Source organism: Talpa europaea (genome assembly GCF_964194135.1).
Source record: "Talpa europaea genome assembly, chromosome: 2".
In the NCBI taxonomy this organism is placed as follows: Eukaryota; Metazoa; Chordata; class Mammalia; order Eulipotyphla; family Talpidae; genus Talpa; species Talpa europaea.
Genome location: NC_140068.1, coordinates 90,003,720 through 90,026,044, shown reverse-complemented (window position 1 = coordinate 90,026,044; position 22,325 = coordinate 90,003,720). Strand labels below are relative to the sequence as shown.

Here is a 22,325-nt window from a genome sequence, read left to right as displayed (position 1 = left end):
ACAAGTCTCATTTTGATGTGCTTGACATAAACAGGGTACTAGAACTCTTCAAAGTGACTCTGCTAAGTCTGACTTTCACTTTACTACTAAATCATGGCCTTAAGGGTTTGCCAGAATCGTGTGGAAAGGAGCTATCTATCTCTCTCTCACCATTTCTGGACTTTGATTTTCATCTTCTGAACTACATATTGATGTTGGATTGGCATTTGTAATGCTATGCTCAATCCTACAGAAACTTTTTCTCACTCAAAATAGAATTATTTTCTGTTCCATTTTGAAAAACTGTGTATTTTATTAGATTGTCATCTTCAATGCTAATATATGAATGATTTTCCTGGTCAGTTTCCCTTATCCTTCAAAGTTTCACATATGGATGACCTGGCCCGGCAAAAGAAGATTAAAGCATGTTTTTTCCAAATGCTTCAGGAGGTGGGTACTTTTGCTGCATATCATTAATTCCTAATATGTGGAAATAATATATGCTTATTTTAATCTAGCTAAATCACTCCTTGATGTAGGCATTTTTTTACCTATTTATTGATATCTTCTTTGTTTATGTCTATAACCTTGAATCCATACTACAGCACAATGTAAGAGAAAAGATCTTTGCTCTTTCCTGACCCTGTTTCTTATAATGAAATTTTAGAAATTTAATTTAAAACTGTGATTTCTAAATGCAGGCAGATGGCTATTTTACCTTCAGTCTATTAAAAATATGGACATTCAGGACCAACCCAGAATTATGGAATCAGAAATTTCTATTAACAGAAACTGATGTAGCCATCCTGGAAAGTAGTCTAAAAGTAACTGTTCAAATTGTAATAACATGCATCCTCTGGACCCAGCATTTCCACTCCTGGGTATCCCAGAGAGGCTGTTGATTGCAGTGTGTGCTTGTGGCAGCTAGGGAGGTATTGACATAAACTCATGGATGAATAATATAGTGTGTAATACAGGAATTAGTAGTAAGGGAATAGGTGAAAACACAACAGCAGGGAGTAAACTTTAAAACAGCCCTGAATAAGAAGAGAAATCATGAGATCTGTAATACAGTAGCATTTACATAAAAATAATTTACTTGACAAAATAACAAATACAACACAAACTGAAAGTTATACAATGAACACATTAGAATGGAAGCCTGCAGCAGTGGGGAGAGGAATAAATGTTAGGAATGTGGATGGAAGTAAATATATTTTTTTAAAAGTCTATGTGAGTTGTACCTTATAACTGGTAGTTTTAGCAGTCACTCTCAGGTGATTGTGATGTGCAGCCTAGTTTGGGAATTCTGGTTTAAAGTATTATGAATTCCCACACAGTTTGAAGCCTTTGCCAAAGTGAAATATTTAGAAAGTTTCAAGTTTGATTTGGAGATTATTTTGCTGCTTATTTTATTTTTCAGTTAGAGTATTTTCTTGTCCAAGGAAACTCAGTACATTTCTTTAGGAGAGGTAACCTAGCTTGTGTTGACCTTTTATTTAAATTGTTGGAAGGAAATTCATGGTAGATTTGAAAATCAGGTGACTTTATTTCTAATCAGAGGTCGTCCTTGTTTCTTTGCTGTTATTTCTAGGCAGTGAGGGAAACACCACTGATTTTCCTCATTGACGAGGCCCAGTATATGGATGCAGCTTCCTGGAAGTTTTTGGGAACATTGCTCTCCAGCGTGCCCATCATCATGGTGATGACATTGACCCCTACCTTCGCCTTGCATGGCTGGGCCCAACACTTCCTGCAGAGCCCTCAGACTAACCATGTGCCCATTTCGAAGCTGGCAGCAACCTCGCTGTTGAGAATGGCATGTTGGGAACTGGGGGTGGTGAGCATCCCCCAAGAACTGCAGATGTGAGTGGCTAGGGCTAGCTGGGCACTTCATTAAGGGAGGAACCAGTGCCATAAATGAGAAGACTTTGGTCTCACTGGAGTTGGGGAGAGAATGGCATAGTAACCATGATCAGTCCCAAGACTAGATTTAAGGGTAGACAGTGTCCTAGTAAACCAGTAAGGGTTTCCACCCAGGTTTCACAGGACAGTCGGACTTAGATAATCTGTCAGCTTAATGTGTCAATTATATGTGTCAGGTCAGTGTTTGCCAGACCTTAGCAAGGGATGTTAGTTCCTTTTAACAGCAATAAAAGCAAATTGTTAAGAAAATACTTTTCAAAACCAATCAGAAATTTTTATTTTACATTCTGTGCTGCTGCCTCTTTCTGTATATCATCAAGAGCTGATGTTAACAAAAGTTCTTCTGTCCCTCAGTTCTTCTATCCCTCAAAAGAACTATCCCTCAGTGTGAAATACCCTTACACTTGGCTCTCTTCAAGTGGGTATCATTAGTCAACAATCCCCCTACTCACTTCTCTACAGTTACCTTCTCCACAGGTGCTTTGGAAACCCCCTCTACTGTGAGGTCCTATGCCAGGACCTTCTCTCTAAGGACATACTGCTCTTTCATGACTTCCAAAAGGAAGAGAAGGAGAACACCAAGTGGGAGACCCTCTCAGGTAAGCTTAGCTTCCTCTGGTTCTGCCTTGGTCCGACAGCTGGAGTTCATTCTTCATCTGGCCCCAAGGAGACAAGGGCCTATTCCCTGCTAAGCACACTACACAAATAGTATGCAACTATAGTGAAACATCAAAAGCCTGCTTTCATTGAGCCAAAAATCAAGTTATTGTAGTTCCTTTCTGAGCAACCGAGCAGTGGATTAAAAAAATCCACTGATTAAAAAAAAATCCTGAGGGCCTCCCCAGTGGCGCAGCGGTTGAGCGCTGGGTTGTGAAGCTGCCCGCAGCCTCTGCAGTGCCGGTTCGATCCCCGGCTGCTCCCCGGCCATCGGAGGAGGATCCCACATGGCGCGCAGACCTCTCTTGCCGCCCGCTGCTCCCCTCAGCAGTGTACTTCGGTCCTTCTGCCTGCTCTGCTCCCCGCTCTGGCTCTGGTGAATTCTCTCACCCTCCCGTGCTTCTGACTGTACCCAGTGCTTGTATGTATGTATGTATAAATAAATAAATAAAAGATGGAATTTCAAAATACTTTAAAAAAAAAAAAAAATCCTGAAAAACAGGATTTTTAAACATGAGTCCACAAGAGAAAATTTATAGACATGAGAGTCCAATAGAGAATTACACTGAAGAGTAGGATGATCTGAGAATTTGGATGGGGAAAAAGGTGAGAGAAAGAAGGAGGGAATAAAAGAAAGACAAGTGTAGAAATATATATTAATCCAAGAAGATAACCTAGACTTGTGATATAATAAAAGTGAAAACTATTTTGCAGAGTAAACAACAGAAGTGAGAATGTTAGAGACACACAGCTTCTGCAGCGCCGGTTCCATCCCCGGCCTCCGGCGAGTGTCCCACACGGCACACAGACCTCTCCTGCCGTGCCCGCTGCTCCCCTCAGCAGTGTACTTCGTCAGTCTGCCTGTTCTGTTCCCTGCTCTGGTTCTGGTGAATTCTCTCACCTTCCGGCGCTTCTGACTGTACCCAGTGCTTGTATAAATAAATCAATAAATCTTTAAAAAAAGAGAGAGAGAATGTTAGAGACTGTATGGTACAGAAAGTATAAGTTTCTAAGAGAAAATTAGAGAACAGGCAGGATGAATGAGGTAAAATACGTCAAACATGGTATAGTCCATCTTCAGTGTCGTGGTTGCTTTTTTTAAATTTTTTATTAATTTTTTTATTTTTTACATCATTGTTCACTATTAAACAATATTTTCTTCCCCCTATCCCCTCAGGTATAGTCCCCATAGAGTTTCTTTCCCCAGTGCATCTGTGCACTATCACCTCAGTCCCCTAAGCTTCTCTCTCTTGCCCTCCCTCTGATCCTCTCCCAACTCCTCCCCTGCAATATGTCTCTGATTTATAATTGTCCTTTTTTGCTTTGTTGTGTTTTGTACTGTTATTATTTTTTTACAACGATGTCTTATTTGGTTCCCTTATATTCCTGCTATAAGTGAAACCATCCAATATTTTTCTTTTTCCTTCTGGCTTATTACACTGAGCATAATTCCTTCTAGCTCCATCCATGTTGCTGCGAATGGCATGAGTTTATCTTTTTTGATTGCTGAATAATATTCCATTGTGTATATATACCACATCTTGATCCAGTCATCTATTATTGGGCATTTGGATTGTTTCCAGGTTTTGCCTATTGTAAATAGTGCTGCAATAAACATCAGGGTACAGGTGGTCTTTTGAATCAATGTTTCTGTGCCCTTTGGGTAGATCCCTAGGAGTGGAGTTGTCGGGTTGTTGTAGTTTCTTAACTAAATTCTTGTGCCTTTAAAACTAGTCATTGAGCATAGTGTTTTCCTCAGTCATACTCTTCTTTCCCTACAGCCAATGCTATGAAATCCACAATGTATAGTATTTTTCCTGCCAGCTCTGAAGAAGACCAGGAACTTTATGTCTGCACAGTCAAGGATGATGTGAATCTGAATACAGTGCTTCTCCCACCATTGTTAAAAGGCAGGTCCCTTGTAGACCTCAAGTGAATGGATAATAGATATCATTGCTATTAGTAATTGATGGGTGATTGAGTATAGTTCTCTCATTATCATGATAGCTTCATTTTCTTCTGAAGAAGAAACCTGCCTTCCAGAAATAAGTTCTGGCACTACCTAAAGAGCTACTTGAGTAATGTTTTACTTAAATGAACCCATTGTCCTCTTTGGATCTGACTGATGATTTGGACATGTTTTCTAGTCATTAATAAAAATTATGTCCTGAGTTTCTCTTTGTGAATATTCACTTGCTGGAGGAAATAATAATCAAGGTAGCTAATGTTGCTGAGATTTAAAAATCCATGGTGCAGTGAGCAGTATTACGCACACAGCAGGAGTTTAATAAAAAAGAGTACAGAGTAAGTTTATAATGACTGCTGAAATGAAGAATGAAGCTATCAGAATTGGGTAGGCATCATTGGACAGAGGGTGTTCTTTTTAGAGATGAAGTTTTTTAATGTTCTATTCAAGGTGTTTGATGAGCAGGGTATTATATGAAGTCCCTTGAGAGATATTATGATGAATAAGCACACCTTTAAGTCAAATATAATCTTGCAGAAGATGTAAGGCATGCATATGAACTAGCAGAACAGAACACCACAGTAGTTAAGAGCCAGGACCCTGGAGTCAGCAAAGCCTAGGTAGCATTGGCTTCTCTACCTCCTAGCTGTAGAACCTTTAAAAAGTTAACTTATCTAAGTCTTAGTCTTCTCATCAGTCAAATGAGGATAATGATAGCTCCTACCTCATGGGGTTGAATATTAAATCATGGTACATAAATATAAATCATGGTGCATGATGTCCAATGAGTGTTAGCTTTTATAAGCTGTTCACTTTGGAGGTTTTAGGTCCATCTAGACAGTTCACATTCCTACACCTGCAGTAGACCACACTTGGTGTTAGCTTTACTAATTTCAAAGCATGTAGGCAGGAACACAGCATGCAAGCAGGACATCAATAGGTGTTGTTCCTCAATGGGAATCTTCACATTTTCCACTGATGTTCTCTAAAGTCTTAAGGATAGTTTAAGTGTGTTGGAATCAGACCATGATGGGGGGGGGGTGCTTATAGGCTCCATGTCTCAATGAGGAACTGCTTTTTCTTATTATAGACCTGTAGGTATAGCTTCCAGGCCCTACCGGCGACATAACCAGTTACAAGAATTGCTATACCCCAGGAAGCCCAAAGTGTGGCTTACTACCAGCTATTTTTCCTAATCTAATTTTCATCATTTATTTTTCATGTAAGCACTGTTACTTAGTAACTCAACCGACACTCTAATTTTATCTAAATCCTGGGAGATAGCTAGAAAGTTTATCCCACAACATTATCTATAGAGAAGGAAAAAAGATTCATTAACTTAGAAGCTACAATGAATAGCTCAGTTAGCAAAACTTTGGCCTAAATTAAAAGCCAAAATTAATTATGAAAGATAAATTATAAAATTATTTTAAAAACATATTTACATGATTTTGTTTGTATTTTAAATACATAATTTACCACTAGTTTAATATGTTTTTGGCATGAGAATGAGAGGAAATTGGATGTGCAAAATTTAGATATGCAAAGCAGGGAATTACAGCAATTCACATGAAAATTACCACTTATTCTGAAATTGTTTAGGAGGAAGTATGTTCAAGAACATCTAGAAGAAGGATAAGTGGGTAACTAGTCATTTGTGGGGTAAAGAAAAAGGCTTAGGATTATTCCATGATTTTGGATTTGGTAACATGTTGGTTCAATACCAACTGCTTTACTTTTTGGGTCAGAATATGGAACAATTTACAAAATGCCTAGAGTTAATTTAATCTTTACAATTAGAGATCTGGGGCCAGGTTCCTGGCCTCCATGTTTACTTGAAAGTAAGAGAAGGGTGTGGGCACCTTTTGGTCATGGAAATGAGAAGAGCTGTTAATATAGCTGAGTGATTCAGAGCACAGCTTCAGGTCTACCAACAAAAGGTTTGGTGACCATGGGGAGAACGGTTACAATGATGTGGTGAAAACCTGATCATTGTGGATTGATAAATGAGTGCTGAATGAGGAGAAATGAGGCATGGATATATACCTGGCTTTTTTAAGAGGTTTGGCTGAGTGGAGAAGTGGACAAAAAGCAAGCCTTTTAATTGTTTTAAATGAAGAGATTATATATTTGTGTGTGTGGAAAGCTTGTTCACTGATGATTTTTTTTCCCCAGAAATAGCTGTAAACCAACTAGATCAGTTGAGCCCAGAGGAACAGTTGCTGGTTAAATGTGCTGCAATCATTGGTCACTCCTTTCACGTAGAGCTGCTGCAGCACCTCCTGCCTGGGTGGGAGAAAAATAAACTCCTTCAGATACTAAGGGCACTTGTAGATATACAAGTACTCTGCTGGTTCAACAAGAGCCAAGAGCTTCCTGCTGAGCCAATTTTAGTGCCTTCTTCTATTGAGATTATTGAACAAACCGAAGAGAAGAAGAGAATGCCAGGTGAGGAAGAGCTGCTCCTGTTCTCTGAACAGATTACCTTGCCTGAGGGTATCTGTGTTAAAAAGCACATCAGTGTCCTATATCAAGGGCCTGGGACTCTTAAGCTTATTCTAAGAAATGATTATTTTAATCATGAAGGAACCTTGGGTATAATGAATGATCATTTGTATTTTTCAGAATTGTCTTAATTTCAAGAATTCTAATTCTTTGTTAACCCCATGTGTTAAGTATTTGTGTTTTGATTTTTGGTACAGAAAATACTGCTGTAATCCTTTATTGGCTTTTAAGAATAATAAGAAAATAAGATAAACTATTTCTAATTATAGAAATTCACAAGTTAAACACGTGACATTGAAACATAAATGATCAAAGCAAGTTAAGTAGCTTGCAATATCAGATTTTCTGTGCTAAAGAATAAAACTATAGTGGATTACCCAAAGCACATGTAATCCAAAAATAAATTTCTTTTGGCTTTAAAATATGTTTGGGCCTTACATTTGAACAGAACATTTCTGATGATTTAATGATTATGATAATTTGTAATAAAAAAAGTTCCGTTTAGGAGGAACTACCAAGAAATCTCTCAGGTGTGCTTCTATACCACTAATCACTTCTTCCCCTTAGTACCTTATACCAGATAAAGTCAGTATCATTCAGATTGGTATAAAACTGAACAAAGGGGGCAGTAATACTAAGGGAAATTGTTTTAGTTTAGAAAACAAAAAAGTTTTCTTAGAACTAGCAACATTTACTTGGGAGTGTGCAATATGATTACATAAAAGGACTTTAGGAGAGTCTCAGTTAGATTTTCCTATATTTCAGATGCTGACTCCCCTCACAGGCTACAAGAAGAACTATTTCTACCTCAAACTGATGTGCTAGAATTTGGAGTTCCTCTATTGCGGGAAGCTGCTTGGGAGCTGTGGCCCAAGGCACAACAGATAGCTCTGCACCTTGAATGTGCCTGCTTTCTTCGAGATTTGGCCTGCCGCTGTGGGAGCTGTCACGGTGGAGACTTTGTTCCATTCCACCGTTTTGCCATCTGTTCTACTAGAAGCTCCAGGAAGACTTCCCAGTTCTGTAGTTACAAAGACAACGGCTCCATACTAACACAAGTGATCACTGACAAATTGCAGCTGCCTTCTTCCCAAGGTAAACCCTGGGGACAGTAAGAGGACAGTGGGTAGCACTTCCCTTTATTCATCCATTTGGAGCACTTCATACAAAAAGGAAGTAATATTAAAGGAGAAAGAAAATAGATGGAAAGAACCATTTATCCCTGAAATACCAGAAATAAGAAAAATGTTGTTCAAAGTTAAAGGAACTTTGGAGATCGTACTTGTTTTCCTTGCTAGCTCTTGGCAATCTTGAGCAAGTTACTTAACCTCAACTGATAGAGAAAAATAACAATGCCATTTTCATAGAGTTGTAAAATGTGCATTGAATGTATGATGTGCAGTGAATAGTGCTGGCCACATGTGCTCAATATGTTTTAGTTACTGTTTTTATTATAATTATTTAGCTCAATACAGATATATCGAGTCTTTATATATATCAAATGCTGCAAAGAGGTGTTAAGAATTCAAAATAGGGGCCTCCCCAGTGGCACAGAGGGTTGAGCACAGTGCTGTAAAGCTGTCTGCAGCCTCTGCAGCATGGGTTTGATTGCCAGCCAGCCAGGAAGATTCCCACATGGTGCGGCAGACCTCACCAGTCATGCCCGCTGCTCCCCTCACCAGTACTTTCTGTCTGTCTACCTGTTCTGCTCCCCACTCTGTCTCTAGTGAGTCCTCTCACCCTCCCACACCTCTGGCCTGTACCCCAGCTGTTTTGTGTGTATATATATATATATATATATATATATATATATATATATATATATAAAGACAGACTTATGTTTAAAAAAAAAAAGAAAAGAATACAAAATAAATCTTGACCCCTGAAATTATTCATTTTGGGGATGATACAGACATTATTTTAAATACAGAATTCCACTATGGCATGGTAAAGGCAATAAAAATTGCAGCATAAGGCTGGGCTATCTAGACAAGGGGCTGTTCTCCCAGTCAGAGGAATGAGCAGAAGGTGACTCCCTTGAAGGAGATTATAGAAGTAAGACTTGAGGAATAAATCAGAGTTTGCTCTTTAAAGCTTAGATTGGTGGATAAATATTTCCCCAATACTGTAATCCTTCTACCACATTGCAGATAAGAGTTCACTTTTTTGTTTTCAGTTAGATTAACTTATAGGACATCTCATTTCATGGTCAACAGCTATTAGAAAGCTTATTCTTTCGTCAAGTGAAGTGTATCTTCTTACAACTTCACCCATTTTTCAGAGTTGTGCCTTTTACAGTATTTAAAGACAGCTGTCAAAACCCAACCAAATCTTCTCTTTCTCTATTTTGATAGAAGAGAAATGGGTGTTGACAGGGGAGAGGAATATAAGAGGGATGATGAGTTGGTGATGGACAGGGTATAAATGAAGAAGCTGATCTATGATCCCACTACCTCTTCTGGCTGTGACACTCTGATAACTGTATGAAGGGGGACAGGGACTTGGAGAAATCCATTGAGTGATGAACTCTTTCAGCATTTGCACTTTTGTACTTTCTGAGGGGAAAGAGAAAACAGCCGATGGCTTCATCTGGTATTATGAAGAAATTGTGCTATCATTCATATTTTTCCTGTGGCCTTTTGCTTTTGAGAGATCAATATCAACTAATTTACCTACATGAGAAAACCCGCACCTTCCCAGTAAGCCAAACCCTGAGGCTTCTCAGACCCAGGGCTTGTGTGTGTAGCCATGCAGAACATGTACAGCACAAATTTAGAGGTTGCTGTTCACACAGACTGTGATATGATGGTGCCCCTGGGAAGTGTGCATTGCAGTAACATTGTCTGACTCCAGTTTCCTTAGTTACCTCAACCTTACTTTACCTTTTTTGACATTAAATGATCAGATAGCCAATCCTTTTTACTTAACACAAGTTCTCCATAAAACAGTTCTCTTAGACTCTTTCTCATGCCTCTGAACCCCAATAGGTAACATTACAACAACATTTCTTGTCTTGCTTTCTCACCTCTGAAAAGGTGTTTGCAAAGAATGAGTCACATCTGGAGGATAAAGTCTATTTAAGGCCAGCTAGGTAAAGTCGAAAACATCTGCTGGCCACTGTGACTCTAGTGGACTGTGGCATCTTCTAGTCATGATTTTCTTCACTAGGTCATGGGCTCCATGGTTCACTCTCTTCTAGTCATAAACCTGAGCCAGATATATTCAGGGATGTTGCTGTCAAACCACATGGATACATTCTTTATTCATTCCTTTAACTGTGAATTAGGAGCTACCTTGGGAAATTTTGACTGTTGGCCCTTAGAACACATGGGGTGAGACACACCAAACCCCTATACCCCACACACCCCCTTCCCCCCACACCTGTCATAGTACGGTCAAAAATCCATGTATAACTGACACCTGCGACTGGTTGAATCAGAGAATGCAGAGCCCATAGATAGAAAAAAAATCCTTATGAGTAGGCCCACACAGTTCAAACCCATGTTACTCAATGGTCGACTGTATTTGAGGCACAAAGAGTTGCTGTTAAGTATTTTGCATTCTATGATCCTGATTTTGTGTGTTAATATTTAAACTGCCCATTTTTATGATAAGGGGAAGCAATTAGGTTAAGAAGTAAGCTGCAGAGGAAAGGTAGCCAGAAATGAAAATATTCTCGGTTGATATGAACATGGATAATTGAAGATAATCATCTTTTTGTCTCTACAGATAATTTTCAGTTCCAGACACGATCATCCAGAAGTCAGGAGACTTTCACAAGTGAACACTGCAGGTAGAGATGCTGAGAGTCAGCATGGAGAGACCAGAGAGTGAGGCACAGATGACCATTAAACTGGGAACTTGCCACTGCAGACCAGGGAGGCAGTAGTGACTCTTGTACTCAGCTTAAAATTCAAGTTAACAGAGATTTATTTAGAAAAGCATTTTTTTTTATTCTGAGTAGGGAATTCCTTGAAGTTAAAGAAAAACGATTTAACAGCTTTCCAGTGCATTGTACATATAACATTTTTTTCAGCAGTAAATTTGCCGTCTCAAGTATTTTTGACCCCCGATAATATAAAAATGAATTTACATTTCCTAGCCATGTACCTCCTGGCTTTCAAATGCCTATACCATCAGTTCAAAATGTCCCTACCTTGAGTTCACCTGTCACTCTCCACTTCCCTATTCTACTTAACCAACCTGATTTCTTACAGCCTCCAAACAAAATCTATCTTATACATGACTAACACTAACCCATGTGTGTTTGCTCTTACAGTTCTTCCTTTTTAAAACACTAAGAAGCCTCCACATCCTTCTACTTATCAGGAAGTTCACCATCATTCAAAGTTGTCCTTAGTTCCCACATTTTTCCATTATTCTGTCTCAGAGAGATCTGACCTTTTTGGAACTAATGGTGCCTGTGAAAGTGCACTAGGCTAGTAGAGGGGTGAGCTCTGTCTCTTGGCTCTCAGCATCTGTGAGATCATATATAAGTCACTTAACTTCTCTGAGCCTCAATTGCCTTATCTGTAAAAGGAGGTAATTTTTGCCTGCCTGAATACCCGAGTATAGGAAGAGATGTTGGCATTGCATAAAATAATAATCAAATGTGCTGTGACAATGTTCAGATATTCTAATAGAGACATGTATTACTACTTACTGCTTGGTACTATTTTTAAGTTTTTATTTAACAATGTTAGTTTTCTCTTCAGTTATGGTCATTTCCCCATTTAGTTTGTAAGACACTTAGATTAGCTTTAGTTATTTTAAAATTCCTAATAGGGCTTTGCTCTTATAGCTAGGTCCCTGGCTTTCAAAAACTTTTGAAGCAATGGGGGAGAAGGATAGATATAGAATTAATGAATTAAGGAAAGCTTCCTGGGGAAAGTGCCCTGAGATCCAGTGACACCCTGGCAAGTATGACCACTTTGTGCCTCTCTCAGTTCTGGTCTTCTCTCCACAAAGAACAGAGGAAGACTTTCTGGATCTAGTGAACAGGAAGCTGACTCAGACCAACCCTGAAAAAAACATGTTGACAGTGAAGCCCTGTCACTGTGAGGAAGTGCTGAAGTTTGTGCTCTCCCCGCTCACCCAGCACTGCCTGGTCATCGGAAAAACCAGTTGTGCATTTTACTACCTGCTGGAGGCAGCTGCTGCCTCCTTGGGCCTCTCAGATAATTACATGGTGAGCAAACTCTGCACTCAGCCCATCAGCCATGCCCTTTCACTCGGGAGACTTCTTTGTATCAGTAAACCTGAGTGAAAAGTAGAGGAAAGTAGGAGAGAGAGGAGGTGGCAGGGGGTTTGGAGAAACCGAAATGGGAATGTGGTCCTAAAAGAGCAACTTACCAGTCCCACCTGGACACCTGCCCTGTAGTTCAACTCCCATGTCCAACTCGCTGTCAGCTCTGGTTCACTCAAGTCTTGACCCTCATCATAACCTTACTTGAGCCTAACCCAGTTTCACCCCTTGTCTCTTTGGAGGCCTTCTTTTATTTGAGGAAGGCAAGCAGTCTTCTAGGCCCACGCTCAGCATTTTCATTTTTGAAAAAGCGCAAGGTGAAGATCTGTCAGTTTGAGGAGGCCACTTTCTGCTGTCTTCGGTCAGAGGTGAGTGCGGGAGGTAACCTTAAAGTTTCGGTTATTTCTCCTTTAGGTTATCCTATTCTTTCTTTTAAAATCTTTTTGATTTTTGTATGTAATTATAAATGTGATAACGTCATAAAGGGTTATGCAAATTCAAACATAGAAATATGTAATAGGGGCCTGGTGGTGCAAGGGGTTAAGACACAGCACTATGAAGCTCTCTGTAGCCACTGCAGCACTAGTTCAATCCACAGCCAGGGAGCTACCCACATGACACAGCAGACCTCTCCTGACTCACCCACTGCTCCCCTCAGCAGTGTATTTCAGTAAATCTGCCTGTTCTGCTCCCCACTCTGTCTCTGCTGAATTTCTCACCCACCACACCTCTGGCCTACACCCCAGTTCTTTTATGCATAAATAATTAAATCTTAAAAAAAAAAGAAATACCTAACATGTATAAAGTGAAAGAGTATTCACTGATCCTGTGCCACCCTTAGCATAGTTAGTAATTTGGAACAAATTCCACCAGCTATACACACATAGTCATATCATTTTGTTCAATGCTACTTTTTAAATAGAATCATAGTCTACATTCTCCTTTCCCTGAAGTTTTTACTCTTAATAGTACAGATTGGACATAGTTGCATATTGCTATACCTTTAATCACAGTACAGCTTCCAAATTCTCCATAATGATGTGTGTGTGTGTGTGTGTAAGTTTACTTTCTTCATGTGCATTTAGGTTGTCTCTAATTTTCAGTTGTTATAAACATTGCTACAGTGAATATTCTTATAAATAGCTCTTTATTCCCTTGTGAGAATGTTTCTATAAGAAATTTCCAGAGGTGGAAATGCTAAGGCAGAAGATATGGATGGTTTTACATTTAATGAGTATAATCCCAAAATTGTCCACCCAAAATAATTATATCAATTTGTTTGCTTCCACTTTTTACATCTTCACCAGATATTAAGTCTTTTGAAAATTTGCTACCCCATAGATGAAAGCTATATTGTATTTTAATGCATATCTTTTAACTAATAAGGTATGTTAACATTATATGTTTATTAGTTATTTCTGTTTCTGTGAATTGCCTCTTTGTGTCCTTTACTCATTGGAGTGTATGTGAACTACACAGGAGGTGGTAATTAATATCAATGAAGATAGTCAAAAGGTCCCAGCTTTCAGTTATAAGATAAGTTCTCGGGATCTAATGTATAACATGGGGACTGTAGTTGACAATATTGTATTGTATTTGAAAGTAGCTAAGAGAATAGATCATAAAAGTCTCATCCCAAGAAAAAAAAATATAACTATGAGGTGATAGATGTTAACTTATATGGTGGCCACTTCATAATATGTACATTCATCAAATCACCATGCTGTATACCTAATACACAATGCTATATAGCAATTGTATCACAATAAAAAAATTGTGGCATTATATACCTTAAATTTACACAATGTTTTGTGTCAGATACATGTCAATATTACTGGAAGAAAACATACAGATGAAAGATTTCCCCCCCCACCCCCACCCAACCCCATCACTCAGCCACTGTCTCCTCCCTAATTATGTATCTTTGGATAGTCTATACCAGAGGGGTTCCACATTCATGTAGGTATATAGTCTCCCCCTTTATTTTTTTATATACAAATAGGAGCTCTCTATATGCTACATCCTCTTTGGGGATAGGATGGGTTTGGTGATACTTCTGATGCTTTCTGTGGCATCAAAGCATTGAGTTTCTGCCCAAATGACAATCCCAACTCAGTGTAGCAGCATCACTTTCTAAATCACAGCTTCCTATACTTCTTATTGACAGGTGTGTGGGATGCCAAAGAAAAGTGCTTTCTCCATAATCCTGTTTTCTTACTCCTCTGCTTGCTCATGATGCTATGGGCGCTTGTTAGTGTGGCCAGATCCTGTTCCAGTTCAGCTCCAGTATGTCAGTGACCCTAGCACACCTCCCAGATATCCAGAACCTTGTCTATATACTCCTTCCACATTTACATTGCTGTTCTCATTTTCTCATCTCCAGGTCTGTTTTAACATGGGACAGATCACATTGGCCAAGAAACTGGCTAGGCAAGCCCTTCGACTGCTGAAAAGGAATTTCCCTTGGACCTGGTTTGGTGTCATTTTTCAAACATTTCTGGAAAAATATTGGCATTTCTGTTCCCTGAGCCAAACTTCAAACAATCCTAGTGAGAAGTGAGGAACATAGCCAAGTTACCCTGGTTTCCTCTAGGGCCACAAAGACCTAAATGAGGACCCAACCTAGAGTTTTGCCTATATTGACCCAAGACTCTTCTTTTCAAGTATATAGCAGACAGCTCTATTTCTCCTGCCTTACTCCCCCAGTATATTAAGTGTGACAGAATGAGGACTTCTTTTACATTTAGAATGTGGTATTATTACCTGGTCTCTTTCAACTATAGATGCATATATGTATGTTTGTGTGTGTGCATATATATATATATATATATATATATATATGTAATATTAAATGGCTATCTAGTTATTAAGCTATAATAACTTATAAGAAATATATTCAACTAACATTAGCAATTCAAAGAATGAACATTTAAAAAAAGAAAAAAAAACTTCTTTGAACTTATCCTGGTTAAGAGCGATGCATTGAAAAGGTCTTTAGTGTTAGAAGTAGTGGGGTCCTAAAGACATTTCTGGGTGGGCCCCCCCGATGAGAAAACTTAAGTTTCTTATGGGGAGGGGGTGCTGGGCCCTGGTGACACTGCACTTCACCACACTTCACCCTGCGCTTCACCACAGTAAGAAGAAGTTGGCAGTCCTGCAGCAGCGCGTGCACTGCCTCTCCCTGCTCTGGCAGCTCTATAACCTGGAGGCCACAGCCAGCAGCCGCAGATTTGCTTGCCTGGCTACTCTTATGCAGAAGAATTCAGCACAGGAGTTTGCAAATGAAGCCCAGGTAAACAAGTCCTTGCTTTACCTTTGGATCCCACTCAGAAACCTAAAATGCCAGGGATAGAGACCTCGCCAAGTTCCTGATTTTAGCTGGGTTCTACAATACCACAGACTTAATGGGACACCACAGATCATGTGTCTGAGTAGGATTTCTCAATATGAAGTTTATAGATAGATTTCCTTGGCTATCTGTGAACTCCCTGTACTGAATATGGAATTTTATGTGACTTCAAAAGAGCTTTTAGAGAGTGGTGGAAGCAGAAAAAGATAATAGCTTTCATCACATGTTCAAAGAAGCCCATAATCTTAAAAAGGATTAGAATAGCTGACTTAGGAAAAAAGAAGGGAAATGTGTCTTCCTAATTTTAGTGTCCTATCTGTCTGTCTGTTTTTTTCTCCATTTGTTCAACAAATGCTTGATGAACACCTATTATATGCCAGCCACTGATCTTGGTTCCAAGGAAACAGATGAGAAGAGAAATGTATATATTAGGTGATGATAAATGCAATGGAGAAGAAGGAAGTAGAGGCTGAGGTATAGGACTTCTCAGAACTGAGGAGTACAGCATACATTGTAGTCAGGAAAAACCTCACTGAGCAGGTGACATTTGGGGAAACATATGAAGCAGTGAGAAAGCTTCACTCTCCGTGGGAGAAGAGTGTATGAACAGAGAGCACAGTCACTACACAAACAGTAGCCTCTGTGTTTGAGGAACAGAAGAGCCTGTGTCACTAGTGGTGACAGAGGGGAGGGGGAGCCACAGAGTTGAGACAGAGATGGGGAGGGCAGATGTAGGCCATACTTGGGGCTTTAACTTTCAAAAAGATGGGAAAGCACGGGAAGTCCTGAGAAGGGTCACAGGGCCTACTTAAATTTTAAAAAGATCATTCTGGCTGCTGTATTGAGAAACTAAACTGAAGAGGGCAAGAGAGGAAACACCAATCAGGAGGCTACTGCCCGAATACAAGCAAGAGATAGTTAGCTTGGATTGTCGTGGCAGAGGAAGTGGGAAGAAGTCTTCTGTCTCCAGAATACCAACAAGACTCACTCCTGCATCCATTCTGGGATCCATGTGAGAGGAAGAGGAGAATCAAGGATGATCCCAAGATTTGCAATCTGGACTTCTATAGGGAGGGAGGTACTCTTAACTGGAATGGGGAAGTCTGCAGAAGGAACAAATTTGGGGGAAGATTGGGAATCAAGTTTTGAAGATATCTGATTTAAGATGCCCATTAGATACCCAGGCAGCAATATGGAATATGGTGGGGGTAGGTCACAGGAAATGTCAGGGATGGAAATGGAAATAGGGGAGTCATCAATGTGTAAATGGTAGTCAAAGCTGTGAAACTGCGTGAGGTCACCCCGGCAGTGAGAAAGGGTCCAATGACTGACTTAGCAGCTCCGGTGTTAAGAAGTGAGCATCATAAGGGAAAATCAGCCAAGAAACAGAGAAGCTACCAGGGAGGCTTCCGGGGAGAACCAAGAAAGTGTGGTGTCCTGGAAACCGCACTGAAGGCTGCTTCAGAAAGAGCTGTCAGTGTGCACAGAGTTAGAACAGAGATCTGGACAGCAGTTCTGAAGGGACAAGAGGCCTTCATTAGAGATTGCACAGAAGAGATATGTTTCAGCCAGTGTTTGAAGGGCAAGGACTTGGATTGGAGAAAAGAAGAGAGTGATTTATTTAAAGAACAGGTGGTGAGATGATCAAATTAGAAGTGCAGGGATAGGAAGGAGTATGTTTTCTCAGCCAGGGTGGAAGGTAGTGGTAGGGGCACCAGGAAGGAGTCCTGACCAAGTGGGCAGCAAGGTGCCTTAATGGGCTCGCACACAGGAAAATGCCAAGAGGAAATGTAGCGTGAATGTACAGCTGGAATCTTTTGCCCTGTGTTTGTTGCCCTGCAGGTCGTCTCCTCCTATGTGGCCCTTTCCCAGTTCTCCCAGAATATGGGTGACAGGGAGAAGTGGCTAGACTGTGAGCGGATGGCCATTCAGAAAAGCAGCCTGTGTTGGTTCTCCAGGGAGGGATTGTTGGCCATAGCCCAGCTCATGCAAGCCTTGGCCTACACCAAGCTCTGCCTTGGCCACCTTGACTTCTCCATCAAGCTGGGTAAAAGGGCATGGGGTTGTTGGGCCCAGGGCTTTCAGAGAGGCCAGTTTTGCACTAGACATCATACAGTGCTTTTTAACCTCCTCAGGTTTTCAAGCTCATGAGATATGCAGACACCTCAAGAAGCCAGCTCTGGAGAATTTGGTTCTCTCGGTTCTCTTCAGATCTGCATTTCTGAGAAAGAAGTATTAAGATCATTTTCTGTGATTTGTCTCTGTTGCCTAAGAGGGGAGGGTATGATCTCCTAAGTGGTGGTGTTTTCTGTTTGTTTGCTATCATTTTCCTGCAGGAAAATTATAGTAGCTCAAGATCCCAGAAACTCTCCGAGGCATTCTCTTACTGCCTTTGCGTAGGGACAGGTCTGATCCCAGCACAGATGCTTTCTATATAAATAGATTGATGGAGAGATCTAGGGGGTGTTAGGCTGCTTTGAAAGTGTAAGATCCCCTCCTCATCTCTCCTGCACCACCTCCCCACACCCCACCCCCACTCCCTGGCTGGTCCCAGTGGCTCTGTCTCTCGGCAGATTTGATCTATGTGTCCATGTGCTGGAGAGTCAGTGGGCGCTCATTTCCCAGGGTCATGATGTCCTTGGCCTGGCCTGCTTCTATTCTGCTTGCTTAGATCTGCTGCTCTACGGAAAAGGTAAATCATGTGCAGGGTGCTGCTGTGCTCATGAGGGATTCAGACCTCCCTCCATCTGGAACCCAGGCACTCATGAGCCTGTCCCTCTGGTGTCACCTTTGCTCCTGGCTCCTTAAAGTCTAGAAACTGTGTTGTGATTCAGGAGTGTCTACCATTCATGCGTTTTCTTCGCCCCTGTGCCATAAACCTATACCAGTTCCTATGTGGACAATTTATACTGGCCTAGTTATCTTCTCTACCTACAGGATTGCTGTGTCGGCCCTTTGGGGAGTGTCTGCATTTCATTCAACATTATGAGCATAGCTGTGTTCTAACCTGTCAGAACAATGTCATGCTGGGGATCCACTCCTCTCTGGCCATGTGGTAATGTGGGGTACCAGACTCGGGTTCTATGATAAAGGGTAGAAGCTTAAGGGCACCATGAAGTCATTTAAACTATCACTGTTTATCCCTTCAGCCAGGACTGTTCCACATCTCTAACCCATTTGTAGAGGCTATTCACTTCCCATTCCCCCATCTTATCCAAAGATTCTCCTTGTCTCTTTCCAGGAGTGGGCCTGTAGGTTGAGGCTTGAGTTTAGGGTTGCATATAAGAACTAGATAACCCATGCAACGTTGAATAGCATTGGTCTCTTTTCAAGTCTCCTTGTATGTGAGTTCATAGCCTTGGCTACTTTCCAACATCAGGAGCCTTATAGAAGTGCCAGTTTTCTGAAAGAGCCATGGTTGGCAAGCAAAGGAAAGAGTCAAGAGCTGTGATTCTTTCCTTTCAGGTTCGCCCAGGACTCGCAGTGGGACCTGTTTGAGCACCACTTCTCCAAGGCTCGCCAGTTGGTGAAAAGAACCAATGCCTCACTGTTTGGTTCACATGGCTTTGTCCGATTCCTAGAGTGCTATGTGCTAATATTACAGAAAATGCCAGAGGGTGTCTTCAGGCATATTCCCTTAGAGACTTGCAGTCAGATTCTCAAGGTACCTGTTTCCCCACTGTCCTTCCCCTAACACCTAGGAAATCTCCACCTACTTCATGTACCCTTCCATATATTCTTGCATGTAGTTCAGGACTGGACTCTTTAACTTTTCTGTATTTGCACAGCTACTACCCAATACCATTAAAATGTTAACATTTAGCCCTTCTGGCTCAGACTATAATTTGACACATCTCCCTACCACTCTGCCTTCTGAGCCTAAGACATTCTAATTCCTCTTTATCTCAAATCTGCTTTCTGAGCCTATTTTATCATCGATAATACTTTGCCTCCCTGTTCCCCCAGCCCTGAGTATGCTGAGTGGGGTCTGTTGGTAAGTTTTAGTGAGGGGAGTGGAGGGAAGAATGTACTAACACCTGAGCTAATGGAACTTTCTTTCTTTCCAGTACTTCAATGAGTTCTTCTCGCGATGTGTAACCTGCCCTGTTTATCACCAGTGGGTCTCTGAGCTTAAAGTCACCATAATGAGATATGGAAAGAGAGAATCCATGTCCTTGGCTAATATCATCAGACCTTTGGATGCCTTCTTGACCAGGATCTGGGCAGAGGGAGAATTCCTGGAGGAAAACAATGCCTTTGAAGAAAATATAGGAAGACAGAGTAAGCTCTCCTCCCAGGAACCCTTGCCTAAGAGACATAAAGAACAGCCTCAGACTCATACATACAAGCAGTCAAGGTTGTAAGAAGGGACACCCAGACCTAATCAGTTAGTCCTTGCTCCAGAGATAATTATGTCCTCTCATGAGTGCTCTGCTGCGCGTGGATAGACAGCGAGCCCTTCTATTTTTAAACAACGTGAGAGCCTCTCTCAGCCCTTTGTTTCAGTATCTGGACCCTTACGTGTTGAAAGTTCCTTCTTGGTACACACTTAAACAACTATTGATAGATTGTTCCCTTAGAGTAACTAAATGGTCACTGAGGGAAAAAGAGGGCCTTAGAAATCACAATGTAATGTCTGTGAAGGTAAATGGTAAGAGGTGGGCAAGAAAAGAGAGGAAAATGCCTAAGGGACGCAACAGTTCTCCTCGTCCAGGGCATGAGTTATATTTGTAACTGCTGAGGGCATTCTGTGTCTGTTATAATTCCCTATTTTCTGGCTTTCAGGATTTGACAGAGTGGCTGATGTCAAGGAGAATAATGATGCCGAAATTCAAGAATGTGTATGTTAAAACAAAATCATCTGAAGGGACCATGCTTCTCTTATGGGGTATAACACATGCACTACAAGTTCTCCTTTTAAAGATACCACACAGTGTACATATTAAATATATAGCTTTTATAGTCACCACTATCTGTATCTTTGCCAAAATAAAAGCCTATGTTTCTGAAGCATGAAATGTAGACCTTCTTTAATTCTTAATAGTTATAGCACAACAGTGGCAGAAATTAGAACCAGGGATAGACCGGAAGCCTGGAACCAACCTCTGAAATGAACTGATTCTATCTCATGTAAGGTGGATTCTATCAGCAGATGGAAAAGACGGCCCCGCTGAGAAGTTGACTCATTTAAGGAAGACTGGCAAGTGTGTGTGCTTTGGTGTGCCCTCTTCTGGCACAGATGTGGGAACTGGCTTCTAAGAAACCTTTTGAGAGGTACATATCTGCGGGAACCCATTACTCCTTTGCAATGTGTGATTTGGGTATTCACGTATGAAATCACCAGTGTGCTTGGCCCTAGCTCTCTTCTTTGTTCTCCTTGTTGGAGTTGCCATCTTTGGCCTTTATTTGCTTGACGGTCTCTTCCATAGAGCATGAGCTCCTCATTAAAGTGTGTAGCTCAGTCATCTAGCGTGTGTACACTCTTAGCTCATGTTGTGCTATTGTTCACTTACGCTGTGCCAGGCACTGAGCTGAGTGCTTGAAATGCATTCTTTAAAACACATCAGTTCTGTGAAGTAAGTGCTTTTTTTATCCCTATATTATAGATGAAGAAACTAAAGTTTAGAAAAATTTTAGCCCAAGACACACAGCCAAAAAATGGTGGAACTGGGATTCTAACTCACCTTTGATTCCAGTTCATTTTCTTAACCTCTAGGCCACACAGCTTTCAGAGGAAATAACAGCATCTGTACCCAATCTTCAATATTTTGCACAAATGACCGAGATGTTTGGGAAAGGAAGCCTATATATGCCCTTGAAATCATCTTGACGTTCTGTATGTTCCTTTCTTCCCTCTCCTCTCTTCTTTCCCCCACCCCCTTGTTATCCTTCTTCCCTCCCTGTATCCCTCTTGCCCTTCCAGCCCTCCATCTCTCACCCCTTCCTTCCTCCTCACCCACTTTTCCCGTCATCCTCCGCTACTCCTTTAAATATATGACAGACAACAGAGAGTAGTGGTCAACAGATAGGACTCTAGAGCCAGACAGCCTGGGTGCACATTCTAACTCTGCTTCTTTCTGTGTTACTTTCAGCATATAAATTACCTTTATGCTTCAGTTTCCTTTCCTGTAAATGAGAATACTAGTGGAACAAGAAAGTCATTGCTAAGATAAATAAATATAAAGTACCTGGGACATGCAGTAACACTCAGTCATTGTTAGCTGTTCATTTGATTTTTTATATTTAAAGAGAATAATACATTTTTGTGGCACAAAATTCAGAAAAAATAGAAGTGTTTGAGTCTTTCCCACTCCTATCCTCCTAATCAGAGCTGATCTGTACTACCACTTGCTGATGTATCTTGGCAAAATTATTTTATGCATATGCAAGCCATTGGTATATATTTACTGCACCCACAAGGGACAGTAACTAGACACACTGCTAATTTTTTTCACCTTCCTTTTGACAATTTTTTAAATTAATAGAAAATTCACATAATATAAAATTTACCCCTTTAAAAAATTGTACAATTCAGTGGCTTTTAGTCTATCACAACCATTAGCACTAACCATTAGCACACATTATCTAGTTCTAGAACATTTTTATCACCCCAAAAAAGGAACTCTGTGCCCACTTGCAGTCAGCCCTGATCCCTCTTCCCATAATCCCTGGAAATCACTAATCTACTTTCTGTCTCT

General features: G+C 40.7%; 1 protein-coding gene across 1 annotated transcript in view; it reads left to right on the top strand.

Moving 5' to 3' along the window:
* LOC311186494 (adenylate cyclase type 10-like) overlaps positions 1 to 20,477 on the top strand; it is a gene marked incomplete at its 3' end in the record, with an annotated part of 46,265 nt that extends 25,788 nt beyond the window's left edge. The window contains exons 15-32 of the mRNA XM_084257534.1: positions 343 to 429; positions 1,574 to 1,845; positions 2,368 to 2,504; positions 4,344 to 4,472; positions 6,704 to 6,976; positions 7,799 to 8,128; positions 10,763 to 10,826; positions 12,002 to 12,221; positions 12,521 to 12,646; positions 14,662 to 14,834; positions 15,414 to 15,570; positions 17,470 to 17,674; positions 17,763 to 17,859; positions 18,201 to 18,319; positions 18,565 to 18,682; positions 19,093 to 19,291; positions 19,695 to 19,908; positions 20,413 to 20,477. Of these exons, the coding sequence (XP_084113660.1) occupies positions 343 to 429; positions 1,574 to 1,845; positions 2,368 to 2,504; positions 4,344 to 4,472; positions 6,704 to 6,976; positions 7,799 to 8,128; positions 10,763 to 10,826; positions 12,002 to 12,221; positions 12,521 to 12,646; positions 14,662 to 14,834; positions 15,414 to 15,570; positions 17,470 to 17,674; positions 17,763 to 17,859; positions 18,201 to 18,319; positions 18,565 to 18,682; positions 19,093 to 19,291; positions 19,695 to 19,908; positions 20,413 to 20,477 (2,985 nt within the window). The remainder of the gene's footprint in view (positions 1 to 342; positions 430 to 1,573; positions 1,846 to 2,367; positions 2,505 to 4,343; positions 4,473 to 6,703; positions 6,977 to 7,798; positions 8,129 to 10,762; positions 10,827 to 12,001; positions 12,222 to 12,520; positions 12,647 to 14,661; positions 14,835 to 15,413; positions 15,571 to 17,469; positions 17,675 to 17,762; positions 17,860 to 18,200; positions 18,320 to 18,564; positions 18,683 to 19,092; positions 19,292 to 19,694; positions 19,909 to 20,412) is intronic.
* Between the last annotated feature and the right edge of the window lie 1,848 nt (positions 20,478 to 22,325).